The 20,500-nt window shown below is 41.9% G+C and overlaps 1 protein-coding gene across 2 annotated transcripts in view; it reads left to right on the forward strand.

Annotated features, from left to right (window-relative positions):
• The first annotated feature begins 19,211 nt into the window (after positions 1–19,211).
• tafa5l (TAFA chemokine like family member 5, like) overlaps positions 19,212–20,500 on the forward strand; it is a 106,130-nt gene continuing 104,841 nt past the window's right edge. For both annotated transcript variants that reach the window (XM_054785508.1, XM_054785517.1), the window contains exon 1: positions 19,212–19,704. In XM_054785508.1, the coding sequence (XP_054641483.1) occupies positions 19,608–19,704 (97 nt within the window). In that variant the 5' untranslated portion in view covers positions 19,212–19,607. The remainder of the gene's footprint in view (positions 19,705–20,500) is intronic.

The raw sequence follows: 20,500 nt of genomic DNA on the forward strand, positions 1-20,500 counted from the left end.
GGCTGAACATGCTGATCAAGAGAGCAGGTTCAGTATTGGGGAGACATCTGAACACACTAGACACTGTAGTAGAAGGAAGAATGAAAAACAAGCTTCAGTCCATACGGGACATCAACCACACCCTCCATCAAACCGTTGCAGAGCAGAGTAGCAGACGAAGTAGGAGGCTCATTTTTGTGTGCACCCTGAGCGGTACAGGAGGTCCTTCCTTCCAAGAGTCATTAGGTTGTTTAACAGAGCTGCGCATGGCAAAGGTTCCTGACTTTTAACCCTTTTTAAGCACACTGCAACACTGTTTTATGCAAATGTAACATCATATGCTCCACTGCACTTCTATTTCATCCTGGTTTTTGTTGTTTTATTGTTTGTATTCTAGTCTTTATCTGTATATTGTCTGATTGTGTGAGCTACAGGAGATACCTGAATTTCCCCAAGAGAATTATTAAAGTATCTATCTTTTTTTTTTTTTTTAAACTTACCAGTAAGCCTTTTTTTCCCGATTTAGTCAGACATAAGCAGGAATTAGGCTTGTTTAAACTTGGCAGAGATCTTCACCATTGAGGTTATAGCCTTTGCCCTATGCTACACACGACTCACTTGTACATAAAACAAGGTGCATTGTGCAGCCATGCTGATGGAATCCAACCTTTACTTCCATCATTATATGTTATCGCTCGTGTCTAAGTCATGCTAGGCTAGGCAGGTCAGGAGAGGGGGTAAAGGTCTTCCTTAGCCAGGAGCTCTGGACCTTTAGACTCATCGGCGTGGTCCACGTTGGTGTAATATTCTGCAAAGGTTTTAGGCCAAGACAATATTCATAATTTTAGCAGACATTTTGTCGTATTATTTGCCAAGGCTGTGGTTTTAAACATTTGATCAGCTGATGATCAGCCTATTTCATTTTGATGGTTGTTTGCAATAAATTGATAACTCAAAGTTTTATTGCCTCACTCCCATTTCTTCTTTTTGGATTTTGAAGCTCTACTTAGAACCTACTCAAGATCCATCCATCTTCTATGCCGCTTATCCTCACTAGAGTTGCGGGTATGCTGGAGCCTATCCCAGCTGACTTCGGGCGAGAGGCGGGGTACACCCTGGACTGGTCGCCAGCCAATGGCAGGGCACATATAGACAAACAACCATTCACACTCACATTCATACCTATGGACAATTTAGAGTCTCCAATTAACCTAACATGCATGTTTTTGGAATGTGGGAGGAAACCAGAGTACCCGGAGAAAACCCACACACGCACGGGGAGAACATGCAAACTCCACACAGCGATGCCCAACGGAGATTTGAACCCGGATCTTCCAGATCTCCTGTGTGGTCAACATGCTAACCACTTGGCCACCATGTCGGCCCCCTCCTCGAGATCCAACAGTGCAAAAAGTAAATTCTTGCAATTTTTCAACTGGCCTTCCAATTTTGATCAGTAGTGTATTAGTATTGTTTGTCACTATTGCACACTGCAAAATTAAAATGTACACTGTAAAAAAACAGCAACTGACAAATCAATCAGATGTCCAATTAAAAAAATGCTAAATCTTAACATTATTTTAAAATGTATAAAAAAAGGGGCCTAATGGTTAGTCCTTTGTCAGCCCATTCATCCAATACAATGTATTGAGAATGCTAAAATTCTGTCCATAATTCTCTTTCCATTTGGACTTCTATATGAGGTAATGTCCCCTAATGGTATACTTATCCTGATTGTATGACATATCAGCCAGGATAGGCTCCAGCATACCCCCGTGATCCTAATGAGGATTAAGCAGCATCGAAAATAAATTAATCTTCAACAGAACATTTGACTTATTTGCCTCATTTTAAGAAGTACACCGCAGATTGTACCACATATTACATTTTAGTATTTTTCACCTGTACTTCATCTTGACAATGAAAGTAAAGTGTCCACCCTTCCAGAGTCATAATGGCACATTCCATCTGTCATGGTCCAGTAGCCTGCAAACTAACAAACAAAATCCCACACTTCTTTGTTAATGAATTTATATTTTGTTTGGCGCAATCAAACCATATTTTTCACCAATAAGCCACTGAACAATGTCTGAAGATTTTTTTCCTGTTATTGTCTTGGACTGATCTCAGAAGGAAACTTCTCTTTATTAATGTTGCACAACTGGGTCACTCGTCATCCTTGGCTCCCTTATGGGCACCTAAGGGCCCCTCTTCAGCATCTACTTCAATGTCTCTGAAGTAGACCTTGAACTTACTATCCTTCGAGTGCCCAAAGCCCAACAGCTAACAGCCTTCCAGCCTGAACTGGTCACTAAGAGACGCTTAGAACGCTGTCAGCACCAAGTGGCAGTCATCAGGTCAACTGATGTATGATAAAATAACCTCGTAGCATGTTAGCATCGCTCAGTTGGCTACTCCTCCACTGTTAAATAATTGTACATTTTATGATGGATTTAACTTCAGGCAGTGTGCTAGAATGAATTAACTTGAGGTTGTGCACTGAAGAAATATGCACATTATGCATTCCCTTATGCATTCCCACATAGTATCAGCATTTGGCACCAAATATGAGGTGAAAGAAAAAGATGAAAATACAGTATAGTAGTCTATCTGTGCAGCGTGGGAGAAAACACAACTACGGTGCTTAAAAGGAAAAGCAACATAAACATGTAAAAACTGTGGGATTTCTAACTGTATTATTTTTTCAATAAAGTAATGGCCCATATTTATGGCCCATTTATTGACATAAAATATGATGTCGTTATTTACAAAGTAATTTGTTTTATAGTGTTTTGTTGGGGTTTTTTTTTTAGCAATGTGTCTGAAAGTTTCCGGCGGCCTGATTCGGCCCCACCCACGGACTGGTACCAAGCCGCGTACCAGTAGTTGGGGTCCCCTCATACTGTATCTCAGGGCTCCATTGTCACATTGTGGAATTTTTCACTAGTGTTTTTGCAATAGGTTCTAATTAACAGCAGAGTGAACTTGTCACTTTGGTAAAACAAGCAAAGGTCAGTTAATGGACTTATGGTCGGAGTCATCAAGCTTTTGCTGCATTTTCTCTAGGTACAATCCTCCCCTCCTCCTCCATCTAATCTCAGCCTATTCCCCTCACTGCCTCTTTCACACCCTAATCGCTAAGACTTAAGAGAAAAATCAATTTCCAGCACCCGGCGGAGGGGCCCGCTGTTTCACCACCGTGTCTGATTGATGACGCTCACAGCCCGCTGCTTTTTATAGCCACCTCACACTTGGTCACCGTTCACTGCACCGCTTTTATGACAAATAATAACAGCACATGTAATAGCTATTCACCTGCGGTGGTGTGTAAATCTGAAGGAGGGGGACGGCAATAGGATGGTCGGTAGGAGACAGCTGGAGGACAGGCCCGTGTCAACAAGTTACTTACCCTGAAGGATGGCATCCATGGCGCCGACGGGCCCTGAGAGTCAGCAGAATCTTATCTTGTGGGCAATGCTTGGTGGACTTGATGTTTGAGGACTGCAAATGCGTAATTCATGAGAATTAGCAACTCATTGTGTTATGTTCATATTACAAAATGATCTGAATCGCAAAGAGAATGGCTTGTTAATTGGAAGCAGGCGAAAATTGCAGAGAGGTTCTTATTTTTCCTACTTAATTTTTAAACTTTAATAATAATTTTGAGTGCATGACAAGTGGACAGGAAATAATAGCTCCCTTTGACCAAATGGACATTTATTAACAAGTATACTGGGCAACACAGCAGCAACTGAACCTCTGTTGTAATAGTGGTAAAGAGCAAACTGCTCAGCCAGCACTAATGAGTTCTTTGTAAACAACAGTACAGAAAGTGTAACACATACAATAAGTTTCACACCAACAACTGAGTAACAACATTTTAAAGCGTATGCAGAGGTGGATAAAGCAGCCACTGGATGCTGACCACTCACGGTACTTCAAATTTTACTACTGCCATCTTTTGGAGTTAATTTTAAAAACTGCATCAGGAGATTGCCTACAGCCACAGTTTACTAATTAGAGATTGCGGTTATTTGCTTTTGTCGACCCCGCACCCATCGACTATAGGAGACTCATAGCATTTAGCATTTACGGTATACTAGTAGTAAACAAACATTAACTATAAACATAAAAACATCACCTTTGTTGGTATTTTTGTGTCAATGCTCTCTTCTGACGGGATCCCGGAATATTCTGAGTGTAGGATCTTTCCTGGAATCCAACAACACTGATTGCGAGTGTGTGACATGCTTTCCTTCCACTGGTCTTCAAGCTTAAATATTTCATGCTGTTCAGGGCCGCTTTGTAGCGTGCAGCCTCAGTGCTTTTTTGTGGATTCATCATTTGAAATCACGGAAAAGTATTTCTTCTTCAAGAGGAGGACTCATTATAATCAGCATGGAGGACATCACTTTGTCATGTATGATGCTAATATTGCTTGAAAATATCCATCCATCCATCTTCTATGCCGCTTGTCCTCACTAGGGTCGCGGGTATGCTGGAGCCTATCCCAGCTGACTTTGGGCGAGAGGCAGGGTACAGCCAATGGCAGGGCACATATAGACAAACAACCATTCACACTCACATTCATACCTATGGACAATTTAGAGTCACCAATTAACCTAACATGCATGTTTTTGGAATGTGGGAGGAAACCGGAGTACCCGGAGAAAACCCCGACACGCACGGGGAGAACATGCAAACTCCACACAGAAATGCCCAACGGAGATTTGAACCCAGGTCTTCCCGACCCCCTGACTAGTGACCAACATGCTAACCACAAGGCCACCATGCAGCCCTAGAAAACATCCACATGGATTAAATTGAGCACAGCATTTATTAGAGTGGAGGCCACCACTATTAGAGGTTAAATACGCAATTTAACCTGAGTGAAGAGGTTACAAGTACACACCAGCTGAAGGTGCGGGGTTTAGAAATTGACGTGTAGAATTGAGTGCATGTGGATATTAGCAGTCTAGTGGTAAAAAGGAACAGTTGGCGTAACTAATTGGCAAGTGAGAAGAGTGCACACAAAGATGGAATAGTTGCAGTAAATGAAGATTCATTTGAAAATGTATAATTTATTCATTGAGTGGTATTGCACGACGCAGCGTGTTGCAGAGGAATGAGGAAGTCAGGTGGATGGCTGCTGTGGTGGTGCAGCATCATTCATCACTCTTGTTAATTCACGCCTGCTCTCTTTTGAAACTCCACTAGAAGACAGCTAAACATCTCCACAACTTCTTAATCCTTCATGGGAAAACTTCTGCAGCAAGTCCATTGTTTGCATTCAAAGGCCCACACAACTGTGGGATAAGCCAAGTCTCTTGGCGGATAAAGTATTATGCCTTTGGCTGCTGCTGCTTCGCCTTCTTTTCATTTCCTGTCTGTCTGTGGTGGCCACAGCTGGAAGATGGATAGCAGCGCGCCGCTACACTTTGTCATGGTGTCCACACAAGCTTCTAGATGGCACTGAGACACTCCGAGGCTCAGAAATGGGATCTAACCTTATGGGCCTGAAACTTGGAAGGTGTCACATGTAACAAAATGTAGTCTTTTTACTTGAAAACACGACTACCTGTGTAGTCAGTATCTGCATATATATTATATATATCATATATATCATATCTTTTGTTACTGTACATACAGTAAACTAGGTCCCCAACTTACGAACATCCGACTTGCGAACATTCGGAGATACGAACACAAGCTGGCTGGTCTATATTTTCATGTATTTTGCCTTGTAGTAACTCCACATTTATACTGCTACATGCTTGACCAGTAGAGGGCACTGTGACACTGCTAATGGGACCAACAGAGGACGAGTTAGACGCTGGGGAGATAAAGCTAACTGGAAAGCTAAATTATACAACCAGGACAGAGCGTGTGATTAAAGTTTATGAAGAGTTAATAGGCCTGCTTAATTCTACACCACCCACAGAACACTACCTCTTTTAGAAGAGTCTAACCACGACGATTTGTCCTTTTTTCAATAACTCCTCCACCACAACGACGTATGCTCGACCACTCCCCTTCAAAGGTAAATAACATTTATCATTACGTATTATTATATCACTTTTATTATTATTGTTTTTTCATTAATTATCCTCGTTTAATATTACTACTACATCCAAACTCATATTTACATACATACACATATACTGTATATGTATACACGTACATGTGGTACGTATATCATTGGTAATATTACCTTTTGTTGGACTTACGAAAAAATGAACTTGCGAACGGTCGTCTGGAACCAATTGTGTTCGTTGGTTGGGGACTTAGTGTACATAACGTAAATACTCAACAGTGTCTCCAATGGCCACCGGGTGCAGGGTCTACAAAAGCAAATAACCTCCGGCGTCTGTAATTAGTTCCAGGTCAAAAAACACGGGCATTAACAGCTGTTTGTTATTTTTAATCTACCTCTGCATGCACTTTCAAATGTTGTTGTGAACGTCATGCGTGTTACACTTGCTGTACTATTGTTTACAGTTAACTCATCAGCACTATTAATGCTGACTGAGGAGTTTTGCTCCATGCCACTATTACAACACTGGTTCTATTTCTGTGTTGTGAAATACAGTCGTTCCTCGCTACGTCATGTTTTTTCAAAAATGGATTCATTATAAATGATTAGTGTTTCATGGTTGACTATGGCCTGTTATTAGTCAAAAAATATTGAAAGACAAGTCATATGTAGTATTCTGGTCACTACTTCAGTGATGTTACATTAATTAACCATTTTTTTTTTTGAATGCCATGCGATCAACCCACATTACGTTCTACATACTACAACAATAAGGACCTTTCCCAATGCTGATAGTGAGTTATTATGTTTTATTATTGGTTATCTACTGTATTGGGTAATATGAGTATAAAGGTGACTATAGGGGTGTTATTCCATGTCTACAGGGCTCTAATAATGTTAAAAAATGTTTTTAGAAGGTCATAAATGGGTTTTCTATGCTCTAACTACAAAAATATTCCATTTATTAATATTGAATCTTACTTTGCGGAAATTCGCCTATCACAGGCAGGTCTGGAATCAATTAACCGCGATAAACGAGGGACGACTGTACACTTTTTCATGAACAACAATGTGGTCATAGTTTTCCCTTTTTGCTTTCTCATGCACTCCACATCATTGTTCAAGTTAAAAATGAGGAGTCATTATATATTCTGCAACATATATGTGTACTTTTGGAAGTCAGCAAATGTTTTGATAACATATTTAGCTGTCCAAAATAACATTTGCTAACATATCTACCTCTGCATGTGCTTTAAAATGCTGCTCCTCAGCTGTTAGTAAGTTATGCATGTTACATTTGTCGCACTGTTGTTTAAAATTAACTCATCAGAGCTACTAATGCTGACGGAGCAGTTTGCTCCTTACCGCTATCATATATTGGTTCTGTTGCTGCTGTGTTGTACAATATACTTGTTAATTAATGTTATTGTTAATTATGTTTTCCTTTCTGCTGTCTCATGTACTCTGATTAATTAATAAAGTAAAAAAAAGGGGGCACTCTTGGGCCAAATTTTTTCAGGAAATTTGTGCCAAATTCCAAATTGTACAACTCAGTGACGGCTGAAGTCTTGTACATTGTAAAGATGAAGTGGTGTGTAGCTTTAGGGCGTAGTTTCTCTGAGGTTTTGGTTGAATTGGGAATTGCACAGGTGGTACCAGGTAGTATCTGCTTTACGCAATTGAAAAGCGCGAGTAATGCGTAGAGTCGTGTCAAGTCGCGTAGATGCCGTGCTGGGGAACAAGGAGCAACATGTATTTTCTTGGATTGGATCTCCTCTCAGCTGCCTAGTTTGGATAGAAAGTGATTTACTTTCATATTTGGAACAAACATACCTCCATTGTTGTTGTTATATGATATATACAATAAAGTGGTAATGTCGTGTTTTGTAGTTTTTGATCAGGCATGTTTAATGGCCTCCCCACATTCAATTATCAGCAGTCGATAGTCATTCCGTCATTAATGGCCCACTACTGATGACCATGGACGCACTGAAAGAGAAGTGGCTGAAATGTTGAAAGCGTTAATTAAATCCTCCTTGGTGGAACGTTCAATCCCATTAGAAGCTCTACCCGCTTTTCTCTAAACAGCACTTATTGTCATAGGACGGCTAAAAATAACAACGCTGCTGGTGAAACATGCATACTCAGGATTTTGTGGTAGCATCATTTTTTTCGGAACTACATATTGTATGTGAGTGCTGAGGAAAGTTAAACGTAGTGTTAGGAGAACGAAGCTATACTGTAGGTTAAAGGTACATCCTGAGGATGTGCTGGAACACATCATCAGTGATGTAACCTGGGGTCATTGGGTGTTTCGGGTCTTTCAACATCAGACGGCCTTGCCCAGGTGATCCGACCGGGATTGATCAGATTCAGAGCTGTGCCTCAGCAGCATTTGCCCACAGCTCTGATCTCCATAGCCACCTTGTGTCTTTCTCTGCGACTACAGTTGCAGCCCCGGTGAGGCCCAGCTCAGTGAATACTTTGCAGATGCACCAACATGCAAATCCTCGGCCCATCTCCAGAGGTTCACAGCGACTTTTGCAGCCTTTCCTCCTGCTCTCGTCCTCCGGCTCCTGGTACTTGGCACGCTACCTCTCATTGGTCTCATCCATGCGCTCCTCCCAGGGCACTGTGAGCTCCAGAATGATCAACTGCTTGGTGGGATCTGACATGGTGATCATAGCTGCACATGTTATCCTGACTGGGAAGTTCAGCTGTTTGCCAAGATCAAGATCCAGTTGCCAGTCAGTGGCGGAGGTGAAAACAGCCAATGCACTTGTGTTTTATCTTTTCTCCTAATTTTCCGTTATTGTTATTATTGCAAAGAAAAAAAAAACTTTTTTAACTCATGAAATTAAAACTGTTTCTTAGAAATGTACAACTTTTTTGAATCAAAAAAAGCGCAACCGTGTCGTTGTTACATTGCAAATTTTTCTCGCAACATTAGAACTCTTTTTTGTTACATCACGTCTTTATTCTTGTAAAACTTTTTTCTCATATCATGACAGTTTTTTTCTCTGAACATTACAACTTTATTGCAAAAGGAACAACCTTATTGTGGTTACATTACAACTTTTTCTTGTAATATTATAGCTTATTTTATTACATTACAAGTAAGTACAGCAGTTAAAGTGTGGAATGAAGAAACTGATCCAGTACTTCAGGACTGCTTTGGCTGCACAAACTGGGATGTGTTTAAAACTGCAGCGGAGAGGGAAGATTGTACTGTTGATTTGGATGAATATGCTTCCGCTGTTACTGGCTACATTAGCACATGTATAGAGACTGTTAGCACCACCAAGTATTACAGAAAATACCCTAATCAAAAACCCTGGATGAACTGTGATGTAAGGGCTAAGCTACGTGCTCGTTCGACTGCATTTGTCATGGGCACCGCTGATGACTACAAAAAGGCCAGATATGACCTGAGGAGGTCCATACGAGAGGCCAAAAGACAGTACAGAAAGAAGCTGGAGGGCTACTATTCCACCTCAGACCCTCGGCGCATGTGGGCGGGGCTCCAGCACATCACAGACTATCGACAGCGGAGTAGCGTAGCCACGTCCAGCCAAACCACACTTCCAGATGAGCTGAACGAGTTCTATGCCCGCTTTGACACCCAAACTCCTGATGAGCAGAGACGGTGGCTGAACCTGGGGAGCACACAGGACTCACCTCTCATGGTGTTCCAAATCCAAATTCTGATTTGTTTCCCTGAACATTACAACTTTTGTCAAAGCTTTCTGAACTTTTTCTTGTAAAATGATCACTTTTCTCTGAAATGTAACAGTTTTCTCAGAATATTATAACTTTGTCTTGTTATATAACAACTTTAATCATGAGAAATTATGGATTTTTTTTTCTCTGTGGAATTTTTCCAAAAAAAAAGGACTTTTTCTTGTACAATTATATCTCTGGTGTTGTTAAATTATGACTTTATTTTTGTAAAATTAGGACTGATGATTTGGTCATATTTTTGGGTAGAAAAAGTCTTAATGTAACGAGAAAAAAGGTTCTATTTTCTTGTGATATTTTATGTTACATTACAGCTTTGAAGACTACTCTTTTTCTTCATAAAATGGAAACTTTTTGTCTTGAAAATATGCAACCTGTTTTTTTTGTGTGCAAATTAGTTCTTAAAAATTATGTGCTTTTTTCTCAGCAGATTACAACTTTTTGCTCTGGAAAAAAAAAATACTGCTGCCCTAAAACTTCTTTGTAAATATGTTCTTACAGGCGTCTTTTCCAGAAACAACTTTCTTCAGGCTTTTGATTGGCTAAAATTACAGTTAAAGGTCATAGCACCACTTGATGCTTTGTCATGGATGCAACTGTGTTTTCGATGAGTAAGGAGATGTTTTCCATCAACCAATGGCCTAAAAAATGTATGGTGAATGAATGAACGAATGACACATGCTGAGCATAATATTCTATGATTAAATGCAAGCCTTCCCATGGTCATGCAGCAGATCTCCAGTGGTGTTATTGTGGCATGCTGCCAGCATCCTTTTATTCCTGCACTGTGCCTCTGAGTCTTAACCTTCCCCCCCACCCATCAACCCACCATTCCTCTGGAAGGACAGGATTGAATGGGGACTGTTTTTGTCCGCTAAATGTCAGTCAGCTGCAATGACACAGCAGCAGCAGAAAAAAACACAAAGACACCACCTTCTCATACACATCACTTTGTCACCTTTCAATCACATCACTAACATGGGGAATGAAGAATTCAGAATTTTACCAAAATCTTCTGGTAAAATAGGTCCCTGGAGTCCCACGATTTGAAATTTGACCAGATTTCCTGGAAAAATACGCACCTGGAGTTGTACGATTTGATATTTGACCAGAATTACTTGAAAAACTACGCCCCTGTAGTTGTACTATTCAAATTGCCTGGAAAAATACCCAAGTGGAGTCATGTATTTCAGAATTTGAACAAAATTCTGAATTCAACCAAAAATTTCTGAAAAAATACACTTATGAAGTCGTGCAATTCAGAATTTGACCAAAAAACAAAATCTACCAAACTTTCCGGGAAGAATGCTCATAAAACATTGGAATTTGGCCAAACATTTCTGCAAAAAAACTCCTCAAAAGTTGTACCACTCTGAATTCAATTGAAATTCAGAGTTACACCGAATTTCCAACAAAAATATGCCCCAGTTTTCAGGAGAAATGAATTCATACAGTACACACATACAGAATTTAATCATAAAGATAGATTGATTTATAGATTTATCGCTCCCCCTCTGTCGTGTTTAAAAGCCACATGGTGTAGGGGAGGAATGATCTGCTCAGTCTTTCAGTGGAGCAGGGCAGTGATAGTAATTTGCCACTAAAACTGCCCTTCTGTTGGGAGATGATGCTGTGCATTGGATGATGCTGGTTGTCCATGATGGAAAGGAGCCTCCTCAGTGTCCTTTGCTCTGCCACAGATGTCAGGCTGTCCAGCTCAGTGCCAACGACAGAGCCTGCCTTCCTCACCAGTTTGTCCTAAAGTCCACTTTAGGTGGAGAAGTCCACCACCATTTCCTTTGTCTTGGTGGTGTTGAGGTGCAGATGGTTTGCATCGCACCAGTTGATGAAGTCCTGCATCAGTTTTCTGTAGTCATCCTCCTGTTCCCTCCTGATACATCCCACGATGGCCGTGTCATCAGTGTATTTCTGTACATGGCAGAGCTCAGTATTTCACCATAATTTCCTGGAAAAATATGTCCATAAGTTGTACATACTTTCAAAGATTACAGTGCTTGAGACTTCAGCATCTATTGGAGATGTACAATTTGGAATTTTGACTAAATGTTCTGGAAAACTACTCCACTAACAATATGTCACACGAGATCTTGCACAAGATTTCTATATTGGGTAAGCAAGCAGCCACTGAGCAGGTGCATGTCACAACACAGACTTTGCAATCCTAACTCTTCAGGTCAAGACTCAGCTGTCTGCTGCACGTCAAAGAGAAACAACACTCTTTGTGGACAAAAATGTACACATTCTGGACAGAGAAGACGGATGGTTTAGAAGAGAAAGCGGGGGAGCCAGTTGAAAAAACATTTCTGAACGGGGGGGGTCTGCAACACCGCGTGTCTCCCACATACAATGCAAAGACTCAATAGCCATCATTTCATTCAGCAATCATTTAGCCTGTAACAAATAACAAACAACACAACCACAAGGGGTTCCATGCGCCTCCGTCACCAAACTGAACAACAAACCAACAGAGATGATTTCATCCAAACGACTGTCATTGGCTGGTAGAGGCCTCACTTCATTGCATTTTAAAATGTTTTGCACCACAAGAGTGAAACCAACTTCAGGTTGGGGCGTGCTTCTACCTTAGAGAACAAATACTTGCATCCTGCACCATCCCCTCAGACCACAGCTGTCCTATCTAGGCATTGCTTTTGAACCGGTGAAGCCTGCTCAGATGAAAGGCGAAAGTCTTCTAAGACAACCTGAACAGTCTAGTTGCTATTGATTTCAATGGAACCCAAAATTGAATTTACTTGCGTTATGAATGTCTCTGTGTAGACTAAAACAATAGGTCAATATCATTAATAAAATAAGAAGAATGTTCACAGGAATGACTCGTCTCCTCGGCACTATCTGAAAACAATCTAGTCTCACCAGCTCATCGACCGATTTACCTCTGTCACTCAAAGTTAGGGGTGTGTCAGGTGTACTGTAGTTCTATATGGGCCTTTCTTGACACGTTAGATTGCGTGACCAGAGCAGACTTGTATACTCGCTGTGTCTTTCCACTTGCTTGGCCTTGCATCATTTATCTTATTGCACACTTTGCTCACACTCAGTATCGACCAACCAGTAAAGATTCAAGAGATTCAAGAGAGTTTTATTGTCATGTGCATGGTAAAACAGCAGTTATACCATGCAATGAAAATCTTATTCTGTTCATTCTCCCAAGGAAAAGAAAGAAAAACACAAGAAAGAATAAGAACATAAGAAACATAAACACATATACATAAATACCAAGAAATTAAGCAACAACAACAGAAGAGACATTAATGCAAGTAAATAATACAAATAAATAAATAAATAAATAAAGTGCTATGAGTGTGTGTTGCGTGTGGCGTGTCTGAGTGCTTCATTGAGAAGCCTGATGGCCTGTGGGTAAAAGCTGTTTGCCAGCCTTGTGGTCCTGGACTTCAAACTCCTGTAGCGTCTGCCTGATGGCAGGAGTGTGAATAATGAGTGTTGTGGATGTGTGCTGTCCTTGATGAGGTTGTGTGTTCTGCGTAGGACTCTAGATGTATAAATGTCTTGCAGTGAGGGGAGGGCTGCCCCAACAATGTTCTGTGAGGTCTTGATCACCCGCTGGAGTGCCTTCCTATCACGTGTTGTACAGTTACCGTACCAAACAGTGATGGAGACGGTAAGGACATTTTCGATGGTGCATCTGTAGAAGCAACTCAGGATTGTGGTGGACATGCCAAATTTCCTCAGTCTTCTCAGGAAGTACAGTCTCCTTTGGGACTTCTTCAGAATTTGTTGGGTGTTGTGAGACCAGGTGAGGTCCTCGCTGATGTGTGTGCCAAGGAACTTGAAGGTTTTCACCCTCTCCACCTCAGTCTCATCAATAAACAGGGGTCTATGCGGCTCCTTTTCCCTTGTTCTTGGGTCGATGATCATCTCTTTAGTCTTATCTGTATTGAGAAGGAGATTGTTATCACGACACCAAGCTATGAGGTCCGCCACCTCTCTTCTGTATGATGTTTCAACACCACCAGTGATCAGTCCGATGACTGTAGTGTCATCCGCAAATTTAATGATGCTGGTGTTGTTCTGGGAGGCCACGCAATCGTAGGTGAAGAGCGTGTAGAGGAGTGGACTCAGCACACACCCCTGTGGGGTCCCAGTGCTCACAATTCTTGAGCTGGATGTGCGGTTGTGGACTCTGACTGACTGGGGCCTGCCTGTGAGAAAGTTAAACACCCAGTTACAGAGGGAGGGAGACAGGCCAAGTGTGAGGAGCTTATTTGTGAGTTTGTGGGGGCTGACTGTATTAAAAGCAGAGCTATAGTCTATAAATAGCATTCTGACGTATGTGTCCTGGCCCTGTAGGTGAGAAAGGGCTGTGTGGATGGCAGTGTTGACTGCATCATCCGTGGACCGGTTCTGGCGATATGCAAACTGTAGAGGGTCCACAGTTGCCGCCGGGATGCTCTTTTTGATGTGGGTCATGACTATTCTTTCAAAGCACTTCATAACAATAGGAGTGAGTGCTATAGGGCGATAGTCATTCAAGCAGGTCACGTTGCTCTTCTTGGGTACGGGCACTATGGTGGTGGACTTAAAGCAGGTCGGTACAGATGCTTGTGCAAGCAACAGGTTAAATATGTCAGCAAGCACATCAGCTAGCTCTGATGAGCAAACCCGAAGTGCACGTCCTGAGATGTTGTCTGGGCCTGCTGCTTTTCGTGGGTTTGTTTTGTTTAGAACCCTGCGCACATCAGCTGATGTCACCATGAGAGGTGCGTCCTGTGTGCTCCCCAGGTTCAGCCACCCTCTCTGCTCATCAGAAGTTTGGGTGTCAAAGCGGGCATAGAACTCGTTCAGCTCATCTGGAAGTGTGGTTTGGCTGGACGTGGCTACGCTACTCTGCTGTCGATAGTCTGTGATGTGCTGGAGCCCCGCCCACATGCGCCGAGGGTCTGAGGTGGAATAGTAGCCCTCCAGCTTCTGTCTGTACTGTCTTTTGGCCTCCCGTATGGACCTCCTCAGGTCATATCTGGCCTTTTTGTAGTCATCAGCGGTGCCCATGACAAATGCAGTCGAACGAGCACGTAGCTTAGCCCTTACATCACAGTTCATCCACTGTTTTTGGTTAGGGTATTTTCTGTAATACTTGGTGGTGGTAACAGTCTCTATACATGTGCTAATGTAGCCAGTAACAGCAGAAGCATATTCGTCCAAATCAACAGTACAATCTTCCCTCCCCGCTGCAGTTTTAAACAAATCCCAGTTTGTGCAGCCAAAGCAGTCCTGAAGTACTTGATCAGTTTCTTCATTCCACACTTTAACTGCTGTACTTACAGGGGGAGCTTTTTTGAGAAGTTGTCTGTACGTTGGATAAAGGAATATAGAGATGTGGTCAGCCTTTCCAAAGTGGGGTCTTGGAACAGCCTTCAAAGCACCTTTCATGTTGCTGTAGACTTGGTCCAGGATGTTATTTTCCCTTGTGGGAAAGCTCACATGCTGGTAATATTTGGGGAGGACAGTCCTGAGGTTACAGTGGTTGAAATCGCCAGATATAATGAATACAGCGTCTGGGTGTTTGGTCTCGTGTTTATCGATGATGTCATGCAGGAGGCCTAGTGCATTAGCAGTGTTAGCTCGTGGTGGGATGTAAACAGCAGTTAAATACACAGCGCTAAACTCACGAGGTAAATAAAAAGGTCTGCATTTCACCATCAGCAGCTCAATGTCCTGCGAGCAGTGCTTTTCCATCGTCTGTACGTCTGTGCACCACCGTTTGTTTACGTAAACACAGACGCCGCCACCTCTGTGTTTACCAGACGCTAAAGTCCGATCTCCCCGGTAAGCAGCAAATGATTCCAACTGGATCGCCGAGTCCGGTATATCCTCCGTCAGCCAGGTTTCTGTGAAGGTGAGGACACAGCATTCCCTGATCTCACGTTGAGCTGTAATCCTTGCTCGTAGTTCGTCCATCTTGTTTTCAAGAGAGCGGACGTTGGCTAGCAGCAAGCTTGGTAGCGGTGGCCTAGTCGCTCTAGCTTTTAGCCTAGCATGCAGGCCGGCTCGCTTGCCTCGTTTACGCCTCGGATGCTTTGCTCGCCGGGTATTCAGCTCACCGGGGCCGCAGGCTGCTGCGTTCTCCCGGCGCAGAAGAAAGGCAAAGTCTGAGAGGCTAAATGAAAGTTCATGGTGAACCCTGCCGATGTTCAAAAGTGTCTCTCTGTTGTAATGTACTGCGTGAGTGTGTTGAATGTCCAAAAACAATGGGGTCACACATACAGACATACGACAGGAAGACATCTGAGCAGAAGTGCCTCGGACTTGCTTCTGCACCCATGTAGAAAACGAGTCCCCGCGGCTGGGTATCATTCTTCATTAAACTCTTCAAATTGAGTTATTGTTTCCGAGACTTATTTGGAAGCATTAAAGATAACGAACCGGCAGCGACAAAACTTTTCAGGTGAGTATACACAGATTTATTTTTATGCTTTACTCTACAGCGATTAACTTCCTTTTACACTTGTAAGACGGAAATGAATGTTAAAAAGTGCCATGCAGGAAGTCGACTCGGGTACAGTACCAGAACAGTACAAGGTACAGTACTAGAATAGTCATTGTTTTTAGGCCTTACCTTATTTTTGCACTTCTATGACATTTAACATGTGACTTAAAACATTGCCTTTACAATTTATAAAGTTAATAAAGCTTTTGTGATGGCGACAGTTTGGCCATGGAACAGATTATTTCTATTGACAGGGAGAGTTGGCAGGAAGATAGTCAAAGTCAAACAGACAGACCCTAAGAAATCAACACTACATATATGGATTGCACCCCATGAGAAAGGTAGCAAGCTTGTTTCAGCCTAGCGCCATCTGCTGGTGGTGCACTACCCTCATTGCCCCCAATGCAAACTTTCCCAATGCACCTTTTCTTATTGAAACACATACAATGATTGTCACCACTAAACTTATCACAGGCAGCGATCACGATGGATTCCAGTCCTGTCTTCTTTGTCGTCATCGATGCTGCGTTTGAGGTAGGATGACCTGCAATAACATCACAATGTCGGCCATTTTTCATTATGTGACGGAGGTCGATACGTCATCATAAAAGCCATTGAGAGTGGATGATAGTGCAGCAGCACACTGGGGAAACATCACCATCTGCTAATAAAGTGCACCTTCTTTAGTCATGCAATACAGTCTGTGTGTGTGTGTGTGTGTGTGTGTGTGCGTGTGTGTGTCTGTGTGGCAAGATATGAGTTATAGTAATGATCCCAGCATAGCAAGGGAGTCTTAAATGGTGCACTTTCACAAGATAGTCTGTCTTTTTGCTAATGCTTTTGCATACACACACAATATACTGTATATATATTATAGTGTAACCTCTTTGGCTCTTTATCGGGTAAGAAACCATATTTGCCAACTTAAGTGGCTGCTTAAAATGGAGACAAGAACTGTGTCGTTTTCTTTGATGATCAGCTAAAAAATTATCATGATCCTTTCAGTTGTCTGGTTCTCAATGTTTCCTGTGGGAAGAAATGTAAATAATCTGTTACAGCGTCAAACTGTGGCCGTCATCAAAGCTTTTTTAACTTTGTAACATTCTGGAGCGCTGATAATATCTCTGGTGATATTTGATGGTCCATCTTTGGGAAAAAGTGACACAAAAAGGCCAAAGAACTAGTAAAAACACACCTATGTGCACCTATTCCATTACACGGTACCTATTCATCTGGCCCCAAAAAACCCTCCCCCCCGCAAAGTCGCACATTACTTTGGTATTAGTATGGTATTGGTATTAGACCAAAATTTCATTAAAAAAATACACCCCTACAGTTGTAAAATTCAGATTTTGACTGAAATGTCCCGGAAAAATGTGGCCCCTGGAGTTGTACAATTCAGAATTATACCAAAATTCTTATGATGGCAGCAGTTTGACCCTAGAATGTATTATTTCTATGACTGTTATTTTTGGAGGAGATTGTGCTTGACTTGATCGTTGCCCACGAATTCTACCTAGCAACAAGCGGCAAGCTGCATTGGTGCCCCTGGTAGCTAGCTAACAAAAAATGGTTGTCAAGTATGAATTCAAGTACTCCTTGTCAATTCTTCGTTTGACTAATCACCATCTCACTACTCCTTTGTCGTTGAAGTAAGCACCATTTTTATTTTTATTTTTTAAAGGTGCTGTCCCTCTTCCCGTTCGAAACGACATTTTTTTTCAACCAAAAAATACAAGAACACCACCACCGGCTATCAGATGTTGCCAATCGTGGTTTATAAAAACAGACTGAACAAATAAATGTCTATATTTGTCACAATTCGAAGTTAAACTGTGCAACAATTTACGTAAAGAGTTTGGCTTCTCAAAAGAATATGCGTTCAAAAGAGTAATACATTTGCATCACAAAAATGCCTCCTCAAAAACCCAACAATTTGCTCGGCGTTGTGCTTGTGTCCCGCCATGTCCCTGCACACTGTCGCCTGTGCATTCTCGTGTATGTGATAAAGACGCTGGCATCTTCCTCCGTGACGGAGCGTAAAGTTGTATGACATCCCCGTCAGCAGTGTGTTCCACAGCATAAGAAGATGTAAGTCACTGCTGGTGTAATACACTGCTGATGGGGATGTCCTACAACTTCATGCCAAAAAATCCGAACTATCCCTTTAAGTGCTGTACCACCATAGACCTTGCAATCCAACCTACCCTGCTATATCCAGCGTCACTCACTCACAATGTGCAGATGTTTTTTTCATTGGAGTTCAACAGCTCCCACCGTGTTAGTGCCCAAGCAGAAGTTGTGACATTTGATCAAATTTACTTAAGATTTGTTAGATCAGAACATGATGGCTGCATAAGAATATATATCAAAATCAATATATATATGTATATATCCAAACATGTGATACTATTTCAGAAATGCACTACTTCCTGGCTATGCTAAGCATCTTGGCAACTGTAGTTCTTTTAGCATAAACATAAAACTAATCCACTGCAATCTGCAATCTATTTTACATGCGTTTTTCCATGACACGTTAACATAAATGATTAGTAGTAGTAGCAGCTACAACTGCTGTCATTATTTTAACTTTTATCAGTTTTAGTTTTTGTTTCAATTTATGGAAAGAAGTTCAACAGTTAAAAGCGTCATGCTTAGGTCATGCTTTCAACCTTGTAAAATATGTCAAAATGTGCCTGCATTGTTTTGTGACTCAGTTAAATAAAAAAAAAAGTCTGTTTGTACACCCTATATTTTGTCATTGTAGGTTTCTTAAAAGTAATGTGAAAATAATGTCTTGACTTCTTGTCGTGAACCCGGTATCGTCTTGCCTCGTGAGCAGAGTGTATCGTGACACCCCTCGTGTGAAGTGAATTAGGACTGTGCGCGGTAAGGGAGTGAGGGAGGGTGCCTTTATTTACCACCAGCCTCCTCCTCCTCTTCATCAGCATCATCATCATTCCCGCGCTTCGATCAGGGGGAGAGCGCTACACACTCTTCCTCCTCTTCTTCCTCATACTATGAGACAGAGCCCAGCTTTCATCGGAACCACTTGATCCCACCAAACTGGACCCCCACAGCTGCATGCCTCAACTTGGACAACGACATTGTGTGTGATGTTTGGAAAGGCTCCGTTGGATTTGCATCACTGAGGAAATCTTGTAGAAGGAGCTGGGGGTGGGGCGGGGGATTAAAAGCAGGATTTTTGTTTCTTAATCTTTATTTTCACCTCTGTGCAAAATGGATGCCGTCGACAGGATGTGGAGGCGCCCCTGGATTAGCCGCTGATGTGATTGACAACTGGAAAGAGGAGGGGAGGGTGAACAAAGTTTTTTTTTTTGCATCATCCAGGAGGAGGAGAAGCGCGGGATGCAGTCCGGAGTCAAGACGCTCTCCGCAGGTGGAGGTGCGTCCCTCTGTTGCCTGCTGCTCCTCTGGTTTATCTATTCACAGCTGCTACGAGAGGGTAAGTCTGTCTGCAGCCATAAATATATATCATATTAAATACAATATGTTTATGAGCCTGAGGAAGAAATGTCCTAAAATACTCCTGCATGTCTTATTGCTGCACGTGTGTTTAGTTGACCTTGTTGAATAATTCTGCTAATAATAATAATAATAATAATAACAACAACAATAATGCTGCATTTAATTTTTACATAGATAGAGAAATGCATGATTGCAGTTGACCGAAATGTATCCCACAGCACATATAGTTCCAGTACAGTGACATAGCACTAAATGTGGAGCGCCCCCTGTGGGTTGTACTCTGAAGGCTGTGGAAGACACGCTAGCATGCATGTAATGCAGATATCCTCAAAGTTGTATCAACATGAGAAAAGAGTTGTACAATTACGTGAATAAAGTCGTAAATTTATGAGAAAAAAAGTCGTATTATCTTTGCCCAAGGTCACATAAGACCCCCTTTTGCATAGCCGCCTCAGGCAATGCCTGTTACGACAGAGTATTAAAGTAATCTGAAATTTAGAGAAAAAAGAGAAAAAAAACGTAATATTACGAGAACGATGTTGTAAATTGACGAGAATAAAGTCGTACATTTACGAGAAAAAATTTGAACTAATGCCTGTTCATGTTACAGGCATTGCCTGAGACAGCTATGAAAAAGGGGAACTTATGTGACCTTTAATGTAGCTTAAATAAAGCTTGCCTGAAGCAAGAGGAACGTTTCCTTCCTTCCTGAAGAGTGATGCTCTGTTTTCCATCTGACACGTATGACACGATGACATGTCATATTATGACTT

This window comes from Dunckerocampus dactyliophorus, chromosome 1 (genome assembly GCF_027744805.1).
Source record: "Dunckerocampus dactyliophorus isolate RoL2022-P2 chromosome 1, RoL_Ddac_1.1, whole genome shotgun sequence".
Taxonomy (NCBI): Eukaryota; Metazoa; Chordata; class Actinopteri; order Syngnathiformes; family Syngnathidae; genus Dunckerocampus; species Dunckerocampus dactyliophorus.